We start from the raw sequence: 11207 nt of genomic DNA, 5'->3' as shown, positions 1-11207 counted from the left end.
ATATATATATATATATATATATATATATATATTAATACACCCACAAAAAATAAAATTGGAGAGGAAACAAAACCTGAAAAATTAGTCCATAAATTTTTGTAAACTGAAAAGCTGATGAAAAGATGGACAGATGGATGGAGATTCTTATTCAACAAATAAATACTTGTTCAAAACATACCAGGCAATTTCTAAGTGCTGAAGAAATAACAAAAAAAAAAATTTTTTTTTTTTGAGACAGAGTCTTGCTCTGTCACCCAGGCTGGAGTGTAGTGGCACAATCTCTGCTCACTGCAACCTCCACCTCCCAGGTTCAAGCAATTCTCCTGCCTCAGTCTCCTGAGTAACTGGGATTACAGGCACCTACCATCATACCCAGCTAATTTTTGTATTTTTAATAGAGACGGGGTTTCACCACATTGGCCAGGTTGGTCTCTAACTCCTGACCTTGTGATCCACCCATCTTGTCCTCCCAAAGTGCTGGGATTATAGGTGTGAGTCACTGCACCTGGCCCAACAAATCTTTTTTAAATGACCACTTAATGAGTTTTAGTGTAATATCAAAAAAAAAAAATCCATAATTTTTGAAAAGGCTATTTAAAAACACCTTTCTTTCCAAATAAATATTTATGTGAAACTAGATGTTCTTCATCTATATTAATTAAAACATTTCCTAGCAGACTGAATACTGAAGCAGACATGAGAATTCAGCTATCTTCTACTAAGCCAGACATTCAGTATATTAACAAAAATAAAAACAATGCAGGTCCCTTCTCACTTTTTAAAATACAGTAATTTTACTATAAAATGATATCCTATCAATATATAAATTTATTTTAAAATAAGCTAATAAATACATATTCTTAAGATTTGTTTTAATTTCTACTATGATAAATATGACTAGATGTAATCTGAATAAACAAAAACTCCTTGGAGTTCTCAGTTAAGTTTTAGGAATGCAAGGTTTCCTGGAGTCTTGAGATCAAAAAGTTTGAGAACTACCGGTCTGTAAGTTGCAATACAGGTGATGAGAAATGACTGCATCCTAAAGGTACAGCTGACAGAATATGCTGTGGCTTAGATGTGGCAGGAGATGAAAAGATATTGATAAATGTTAAGCTGGAGCAAATTAGTAGACAATGTTGCAATTTAATAAAAGGTAAAATAGTGAGGGTGGAGGTGCACTGCTGCAAAGAAAAATCAAGAGTTCTGTTTTTAAGTGTTAAGTATTGATTAGATGTGAAGTGGAAATATAAAATAGGCAGCTGAATTCTAGAGCTCAGGGAAAACTGAAAAGTTGAGACACAAATTTGATAGTCTATAAGCATCTATATCATGATCGAGTTATATCATCTTGGGAGTGTGTAGACAGAAGAGATGAGCGGGCCAAGGACCACGCCCTATATGCCAACATTTAAAGATCAGACAGAAGAGGAGGAACACCAAAACAACTACAAAAAAGCCCCTGGTAACCCAAACATTATTATTATTATTTATTTTTTTTTTTTTTTTGGAGACAAGGTCTTGCTCTGTCACCCAGTCTGGAGTGGCAGTGGCACAATCTGAGCTCACCGCAACCTCCACCCCTCTGGCTCAAGCGACCTTCCCACCTCCGCCTCTAAGTAGTTGGGACTACAGGCACACACCATCATGCTTGGCTAATTTTTGTATTTTTCTGTAGAGACAGGGTTTCACCATGTTGGCAGGGTGGTCTGGAACTCCTGGGCTCAAGTGATCCGCCTGCTTTAGCCTCCTAAAGTGCTGGGATTATGGGTGTAATAATGGGTGCAGTGAGTCACTGCACCCAGCCATAATATTTTTAAAGAAAAAGAAGTGTTCATTCAAACAGTAAGCTGACATCAGGGTACATATCCTAAAGAAACTGTTGTACATATATGTCAGAAGATCTGTACCAGACATTTACATCAGCATTGTTCAAAACGTAGCAAATATATGGAACAGACTGTAAGACCCATCACCCCTCTTTCTTAGAGTCATAAATCAATCCCACATCATTCTACTAGTTGTCTGAAGATTTTAGTTTTGAATTCAATCCCAAACTACCACTGTCATAATTCTTGGTGATTTCAATATCAAGAGAGATGATCATTCCAAAAGTCTTTACATTTATTATTGCTGGAATGTTCATTCTCACGTATCAATAAGGTTTCTTCTCACAGGTCTTTGCTTTAATATTCCCTTCATAATAAGACCTTCCCAAATTATCCAATTTTAAACTGCATAATTTTCCCTCTAGTGAAGGCACTTGCTATTCCCCTTCCCACTTGATTTTTCTTTCTCCTTTTCTTTTTTTTTTGAGACAGAGCTTTGCTCTTGTTGCCCAGGCTGGAGTACAATGACGACATCCCAACTCACCACAACCTCTGCCTTCTGGGTTGAAGCCATTCTCCTGCCTCAGTCTCCTGAGTAACTGGGATTACAGGCATGCGCCCCACACCCGGCAAATTGTTTGTTTGTTTGTTTGGGTTTTAGTCGATACAGGGTTTCTCCATGTTGGTCAGGCTGGTCTTCAAATCCCGACTTCAGGTGATCCGCCTGCCTTGGTCCCCCAAAGTGCTGAGATTACAGGCGTGAGCCACCAGCCCCTACTTGATTTTTCTACATAACCTTTATCTTCAGTGACATACTATGTACCTTATTTGTTTATAATACTCATTTAAGTTTGAAAAAGTAGGAATTTATATCTGTTTACTCTGGTATCTCCGGAGACAAAACAATGCCTAAACACAGCTGGCATTAAAAATATTTGTTAAATGAATTAAGATATTATTCAGGAATATTACATGTCTGATAATAGTATTATTAAAGTCCAAACAAATAACTCAAAATTAAGTTTGGGTTATAGGTGAGAGGAAGAGAAGTAAAATATGATCAAAGAACACATAGGGGGATCAAAGCTATTAGCAATTTTATATTTCTTTTGGCTGGAGTGCAGAAGTACTGGGATTATAGGTGTGAGTCACTGTGCCTGGCATAATTTTATATTTCTTCAAGTAAAAGGGTATTTACTTTATTGTTCTTTAACCTGACATACACATATTTGTATACTTCTTTTGTATAGAACAGAATATATATTTTACACGCATTATTTTAATGGAGGAAGTGGTCAAATTATGTTAAATACTGCTGGAAAAATAGTTAGAAGAGGGCCTAGTTAACAAATTTGACTACCCTGAAAAGTAAAAGAGATGAGGAAAGAGATAATTATACATTAACAATCCTTTGAAAAAAAATTGTTATGAGGCTGGGCATGGTGGCTAACACCTGCAATCCTAGCATGTTGGGAGGCCAAGGCGGGCAAATCCCTTGACCCTAGGAGTGAAACCAGTGTGGGCAACATGGCAAAACCCCATTTCTACAAAAAATTTAAAAGAAAAAAAAATTAGCGAGGTGCAGTGGCGCGTGCCTGTAGTCCCAACTGCTCAGAAGCTGAGGTGGGAGGATGTCTTGAGCCTGGGAGGCAGAGGCTGCACTGAGCTGTGATCGCATCACTGAACTCCAGCCTAGAAAACAGAGCCTAAACCTGTCTCAAAAAAAGAAAAAAAGAGAGTGAGATTGTTATGATTGTTATGAAGGAGAGCACAGAAATAAAACCGTACCTGATGGGTAAAAGAATTCAGGAGGAAATTTTTGCTGTTCCTTTCTTTTTTAATAACAATATTAAGGCATGTTTGTATACCAACTGAATGATTCACAGGGCAAAACACTATCCATGAAGCTAATTAAAAAAATGTGGAGAAGCTCCTAAGAAGATAGGAAGGAATCAAAATTCAAAGATTTCAAGTGGAAGAGCCATGTAATTTTATGAAGTAAGAACTGTTAGAACTCTATCTCACATCTACTGAATGCAAAACAAACTTGAATAAAGCTAGAATTGTACTAACAATCTAAATTTAAGCATTAAAGTTGCTAGAGGTGTAAACAATAAGAGTAAAGAAAGACCTACTTTGAAAGTCACCGTTGCCTTTGTGCAATAAAATCCTACAGAAACAATAGGATCCTTCAAAGTCTGTGCTTTTTGTTGATGTATGGTTGATGCAGGATCGTTCCCAACAAAGTCTTCCTCACCATCGTCATAACTCACAATTGCAGGCACAAAGGACCAGGCCCACGATACCCATCCCTGTGGCTGCTCCTCATCTTGCTGTGCATATAGCTCTTGAACTTTATATTGAGCAGGATATTGTATATCTACTCTTGTTTCATCTTCAGAACCTATCAATTAAAATAAAGTCATTTTAAATAAATCAAAAGGATTAGAAATAGATATCCTTTAAATTTTTCCTCCCATATCCTTCTAATATAAGGTATAAACAAATGATACATTGATTATCATTATTTGAAACGAATCATTTAGCATTACGACTCTCAAGTTTCTGTATGTTGTACTGTATCAATCTCCTTTAGTAAGTTATGGTTATTGAGATGTGGAGAGTAGTTTATCAACTGCACATAGCTTTTAACTGTATTTGATAAATTCAAAGAATAAATTAATTCTTAAACATCACTCATGAATGTTTTAAACCAACAACAAAAAAACCTACCTCTCAAAAATAAAGCTAATATATTGAAAAACTGACTTTTATCAAAAACATAGTACCACAAAGATCCAAGAAACATTCTCCATTTTCTGATGCACCCATGGAGGAAAAAAAAATGGCAAGTGCTTCTGGGCAAAATGCACCCCCGCCCAACCAAGAATTATCCCAAACATGAAAGCAAATGTTACAATAAAATGACTTTTATATGTAGTTAAGAAAAATAATAATGTTGGGCCCTCTTTCTTACTAGCAAGTAAGATACGTTGTACCTTTCCTGTTCTACAGATGAAAAAATTAAAGCCAAGAAATTTTATTTGGCTAACAATTGGCAGACCAAAAATTTAGATCCCAACCACCCTTTAATTTATTCCACCTTTGTAAAGACAAACTCCATCAAAGTCCCTTAACATTATTCTAGCACTATAAACCAAAAAGGCATATCATCATGAAACTTAGAAAGAAAAAAATTACTTTTTAAAAAATTCACAGGAGCCAGGAGTGGTGACTCACACCTGTAATCCCAGCACTTTGGGAGGCTGAGGTGGGCAGACCACCTGAGCTCCGAAGCTCAAGACCAGCCTATTGCAACAAAGCGACACCCCCATCTCAAAAAAAAAAAAAAAATTATCAACCATGCTCAGTGGCATGCACCTGTAGTCCCAAGCACTCAGAAGGCTGAGCCTGGAGGATTCCTTGAGCCCAGGAGTTGAAGGCTTCAGTGAACTATGATCATGCCATCATACTCCAGCCTGGGCAACAGAGTAAGACTATGTCAACAAATAAATAATAAATACATAAAGTAAAATAAAATTTTTAAAAGACACCAAAAAAGCTTTAAATGGACAGGTATTTAACACATACTTCACAAAGGCAGAAAAGGCCTACAACCATATTAAAAAATTTAAAATAATTAGCCATCAAAAATGCAAACTAAAACCATGAGATACCAAAACACACTCATCCCAATGGTAAAAATGTCAAAAAATACACCATTAAGTGTTGGCAAGGATGCAGGCCAACTGCAAGTCTCACACATTGTTGATATGAATATAAAATGGTACAACCACTTTAGAGAAGGTTCTGGAAGTTTCTTTGAAAACTAAACATATAATTCCACTCTTAAGTATTTACCTAAGAGAAAGAATAGCACACGTCTACATGACATTTGTACAAAAATATCTATGAATGCTTTATTTATACTAATAACCAAAAAATAAAAACAGCCCAAGTGTTCATCAACAAATGAATGGTAAAATAAACTATAGTATATTCACATGGTATATTCATACAATGTACATAGCAATGAAAAGCAAAGAATGACTGCTACATGCAACAACATAGATAAATCCCAAACATACTTGCTTAACGAAAGAAACCTTTTATACATATTGAGTGATTCTATTTGCATGAAATCCTAGAACTGGCAAAACTAAATCTATGATTTTAAAAAACTTCCAAATCTCCAAAGGAGGCCAGCAGGTGGAGGGGGATGACTAGAAAGGGGCGTAAGAAACTGAGATGTTAATGACCTATATCTTGATGACTGTTTCACATCACACAGGTATACGTATTTCTTAAATTCATTGAATTTTACTTTGGAGATTTAACCTCCAAAAATATAAAAAGACTCACTTAGTAGAAACTCTAGATAACAATATGCAGCTGAGGCTTAAGGGTGAAGTGTACCAAGGTTTGTAACTTATCTTGAAAGACATCAAAAACATTGGTTGTATTGATAAAGAAAGGGATGTTAGATGAACAGATATGTGATGAAGCAAATGTAACAGAATATTAATAGTAGACTCTAGATGGTAAGTATGTGAGTGTTCACCTAATAATAACGCTTTCAGCTTTTCTATATATTTCAAATTTGTCATGTTGGAAAAAAATGCAAGTATTGTCTATGTGCTACATTTATTCCAGGTAAAAAACACTGTTTCTGTCTCAGAAGTTCATTGTCTAACCAAAATTCACCCTCTGGTGTGAAATACAGGTATGTTTTATAGCTATATACTCTGATTAATGTTGTTCTCTATGCTTTAAGGTAGTAAGATTTTTTAATGCAACAATGTCTAAATAGCAAAAAATTCAACCTTCTTAAAGGTGTACAATTCAGTGGTTTTTTTAATTTTAGAACATTTTCATCATTCCAAAAAGAAATCTACTTTTTTGCAGTTATGAACTCCTCCCAGGAGTTATGATCTCAACTCCTGGTTACTAATCTACTTCCTGCCTCTACAAAAGTGCCTATTCTAAACATTTCTAATGGAATCATGTATGTGTTATTTTTTCACTGACTGCTTTCACTTAAGATAATGCTTTCAAGGTTCATCCATGCTATAGCCTGTATCAGTATTTCATTTTTCTGTATAGCTAAGCAATATTGCAATGCATACCGTAATTTGATAATCCATTCATCAGCTGATAAACATTTCAAATGTGTCCAGTTTTTGGCTACTATGAATATGCTACCATGAACATTCATATATAAGTTTTTACATGGACATATGTTATCAATTCTCTTGATATATAAGTAGGAATGGAATTGCTGGGACAATATGGTAACTGTATATTCAACTTTTTGAAGAACTGCCATATTGTTTTCCAAAGCAACTATACCATTTTACACCCCCAACAGCAACTTACATGAGTTCCAATTTCTCCACATCCTCACTAATACCTGTTATTTTGTATCTTATTATTGTCATCTAGTGCCTATGAAGTGGCATCTAATTGAGGTTTTGATTTGCTTGTTTGCTATTTGTTTATCTTCTTTGGAGAAATGCCTCTTTCCTCATTTTTAATTGAGTTATTTGCCCCTAAGCTTGAAATGCCCTTCTCTTAGGCCTTTATCTAGGGAAATTAATCATCTTAAAACTTTCTGAGTCTCAGGCCCAATACCAAGTCAAAATCAATCATTCCTTTCATCTTTCTACATCAGATCATTCACGCTACTATTTATCAAACTTTCTGCCATTCTACCATATGTCATACTTAACTATCGACATGTCTGACCCATTTTATCTTAAAATTCTAAGGGAAAGAAACATATCAAAATGATCTCCATTATTTTCCCATATTACATATCCTTCAACGAATCTTAGATTTCAATAATTAATAGCACTAACATAACTCAATCTTAGTTAAGTGAACCTTTGCAGAAAAATTACTAATACTATTATTTACTAGGAAATCTTGAGGCTATACTACTTCAACTTTTATAAAACATATATCCTGGGCCAGGCATAGTAGCTCACACCTTTAATCCCAGCACTTAGTGACACTGAGGCAGGCAGATCACTTATACCTTAGCGTTTGAGACCAGCCTGGGCAACACAGCAAAACTCTGTCTCTGCAAAAAACGCAAAAATTAGCCAGGCATGGCGGTGCATTCCAGTAGTCCCACTTGGAAGGCTAAGGTAGAAGGATCACCTGAGCCTTGAAGGTCAAGGCTACAATTACCCACCCAGCCTGGGTGAGAGAGCAAAATCCTGTCTCATTCATAAACAAATAGTACATTCTGTACACTTATTTCTATTAGAAATATAAAAGTTATTTTAAGTATATAAGAAAAAATCATAATGTTATTCAGCATGTAGATAAAATTAAAGTAGTGTAGGACAGGTACGGTGGCTCATGCCTGTAATCCCAGCACTTTGGGAGGCCAAGGCAGGCAGATCACCTGACATCAGGAGTTTGAGACCAGCCTGGCCAACATGGTGAAACCCCATCTCTACTAAAAAAACACAAAAATTAGCCAGGTGTGCTGGTGAATGTCTGTAATCCCAGCTACTCAGCAGGCTGAGGCAGGAGAATCGCCTGAACCTGAGAGGCAGAGGTTGCAGTGAGCCATGATTGCACCACTGCACCCCAGCGTGGGCAACAGAGCTAGACTCCATCACAAAAAAAAAAAAAAAAATTAAAGTAGTGTAAAACAACCAAAATACCATCAGCTCATCTCATTAGAATACTGTAAAACTAAATCAACACATTTTTTTAAAGTTTCCCAATGGTAAAATAAAGTTTTAATTTAATATAATTTTTATGTTACTTACCTGTAATGTTTCCTAGCATATCTTTATTGTAACAAGTAGGGTCCTCTATTTCTCCTTCTTTAAAATTGCCTATTTCTCCATAGTAAAGAGCAATTCCAAGTTGCATTATACGAATAAACATAGGCAGCTGTTGATCTGTGATAGAAAGTTTCAAACTTTCTACTAAAGTATGAATCTGCATTTTGAAATAGACAAAAACACAAACGCCTGTTTTAAAAGAGTACCTTTCATGCAAAGAAATTTTTTTAAGTCTTCAAATGGCAAAACATAAATGTTCCAAACATTTTAATAAAAATTTTATGTCATTTTAATAAAACTCTAATCATTTTTTCCAGTTTTATTAACCATAAAGAATATACATCCTAAAACCATATGTTAACTGGGGAAAAGACCAATATTACAACTATGAAAGTATGTAAATAATAAAATTTTTGTCAAATATGGAAAACCAAATGAAATATATGTTAAAAAAAAGTTTTTCAGACAAATTTTAAATAACACTTAAATAACAAAAGTTTTTCAAATTTTAGATAAGATTCAAATAACATAAAATTTATTCAACTGATAAAATGAAACAATTATAACAAAGAAATAAGATTAACTACTAGCAAATAGGGCATATAGCAGTGAAAGTTCTTAAAGAAAGAGACACCAGTGGAATATAAACACAGCTTCAGTGTAATGGTTTCCTCCTGTTATTGAAACATGGAGTAAAACCAATTAAGCTATAAAGTCAAGTATCTGAGAAGGTTTATTTTGACTAAAGTATTTGAGTGTCTACGAAAGATGAAGCATTAGTAATAGTAATCATCATGTTTCTAGGGCTCAGAGCACCAAAAACATATATGTGAAGGTGGAGAAAATTGTATGGAGGGCCTGTGAAATATCATATTTCAAATATAAGCACAAATTTTGTGTTTTTTTTGCTTTTTTTTTTTTGAGACAGAGTTTCACTGTGTCACCAGGCTGGAGTGCAGTGGTGCAATCTCTAATCACTGCAATCTCGGCCTCCCAGGTTCAAGTGAGCCTCAGCCTCCCAAGAAGCTGGGACAACAGGCACCTACCACCACGCCCGGCTAATTTTTGTATTTTTAGTAGAGACGGGGTTTCACCATGTTGGCCAGGATGGTCCCGAACTCTTCACCTCGTGATCTGCCCACCTCTGCCTCCCAAAGTGCTAGGATTACAGGTGTGAGTCACCATGCCTGGCCAGAGCACAAGTTTTTAAAAACTGATCTAATAATTATACACAGAATAAACAATGAAGAGGTAAGAAAATGGGGAATGAGTGTGGGAGGTGAGCAAGAAAGGAGTATTCATATCTACTAAGGTTTCCTTAATTTGAAATTTCTCTGTCACATTCTTTGAAATGTTGTATTGCACCAATAGCATTGGTGATAAGCAGTCAGCAAAACCAGTAACAATCTGTCATAAGTATCTATTTAAAATCTACTTAAAATGAATAAGATTAATAGTCAATAGAAAAATGGATAAAGAACCTGAATTGATAATACAAAGAACAAATGGCCAGTGAATGTGTTTTAAAAAATCTAACTTCACTAATAAATGGCAATTAAATTACATATCATTTGTGGTTCAACATGTCGGCAATTTTTAAAATATGATAATATTTAAGGATAATGAGAATATAATATAGGCACTCCTCTTGATGTTCATGGGTGTATAACCTGGTTAAATCTTGCTGAAAATAACCTGAAAACACAGATCTCAGGCCTTTTTTAAAAAAAAAAAAAAAAAGATATTTGCAATTACAACAAATCTTTCCTAAGGAATTACTCAGAAATGTCAAAGATCTATGCACAGAAATTCATTGCTCTGAGAAACTGCAAAGGAAATTTCCAAAAACAGGAGAAATGTTAAATAAATTATGTACCCCTAGGATCTGTATCTCATAAACATCATAATTATCAGAGCATATTTATTTCACACAAAAAATGGAAAATTATAAAAAGCCAACCTAAAATATAAATAAATACATTCAAAAGCCACTTAAACATATATGAAAGATTTAAAAAGAAGTAAGAGTATCTAGAACATTTTGGGAAAACTCTTGTTTGTGAGGTAATTAATGAGGTCGACCATATCTATTTAATACATATTCCCTAGAATTAGGAGTTGGAAGGATGATGGGTCTAACCCAAAATGGTAAATCTTAACATTACAATAGTATTAGCAAAATACTAAGGTAGGCATTATGGCTCATGCCAGGAATCCAAGCACTTTGGGAGGCCTAGACAGGAGAAGTACTTGAGGCCAGGAGGTTCAAGACCAGCCTGAGCTGCATAGTGAGACTCCATCTCCCAAAAAACAAAAAAAAAATTAAATATGAGCCAGGGATGGTGACAGGCATCTGTAGTCCTAGCTACTCAAGAGCCTGAAGCGGAAGGATTGCTTGAGCCCAGGTGTTCAAGGTTACAGTGAGCTATGATTGTGTCACTTCACTCCAGCCTGGGTGACAGGGAACCTTGAAAGTAAAGAAAAAATAAAGGAAAAGAGGTCAAAGAAGAGAAAAGGAGAGGGGAGGGGAGGGGGTAGATTAGGGAAGAGGAGGGGAGGAGATGGGAAGGGAGGA

The 11207-nt window shown here is 35.4% G+C and overlaps 1 protein-coding gene across 1 annotated transcript in view; it reads right to left on the bottom strand.

The window, feature by feature from the left end:
• Window positions 1–11207, bottom strand: part of VPS13B (vacuolar protein sorting 13 homolog B) — an 829147-nt gene that overhangs the window by 738932 nt on the left and 79008 nt on the right. Inside the window, exons 7-8 of the mRNA XM_037730112.1 lie at window positions 8615–8789; window positions 3965–4233 (exon numbers count right to left, since the gene is read on the bottom strand). Coding sequence (XP_037586040.1) covers window positions 3965–4233; window positions 8615–8789 — 444 coding nt within the window. The remainder of the gene's footprint in view (window positions 1–3964; window positions 4234–8614; window positions 8790–11207) is intronic.

This window comes from Cebus imitator, unplaced genomic scaffold (genome assembly GCF_001604975.1).
Source record: "Cebus imitator isolate Cc_AM_T3 unplaced genomic scaffold, Cebus_imitator-1.0 Scaffold331, whole genome shotgun sequence".
Taxonomy (NCBI): Eukaryota; Metazoa; Chordata; class Mammalia; order Primates; family Cebidae; genus Cebus; species Cebus imitator.
This window is presented reverse-complemented; position numbering and strand designations above follow the sequence as displayed.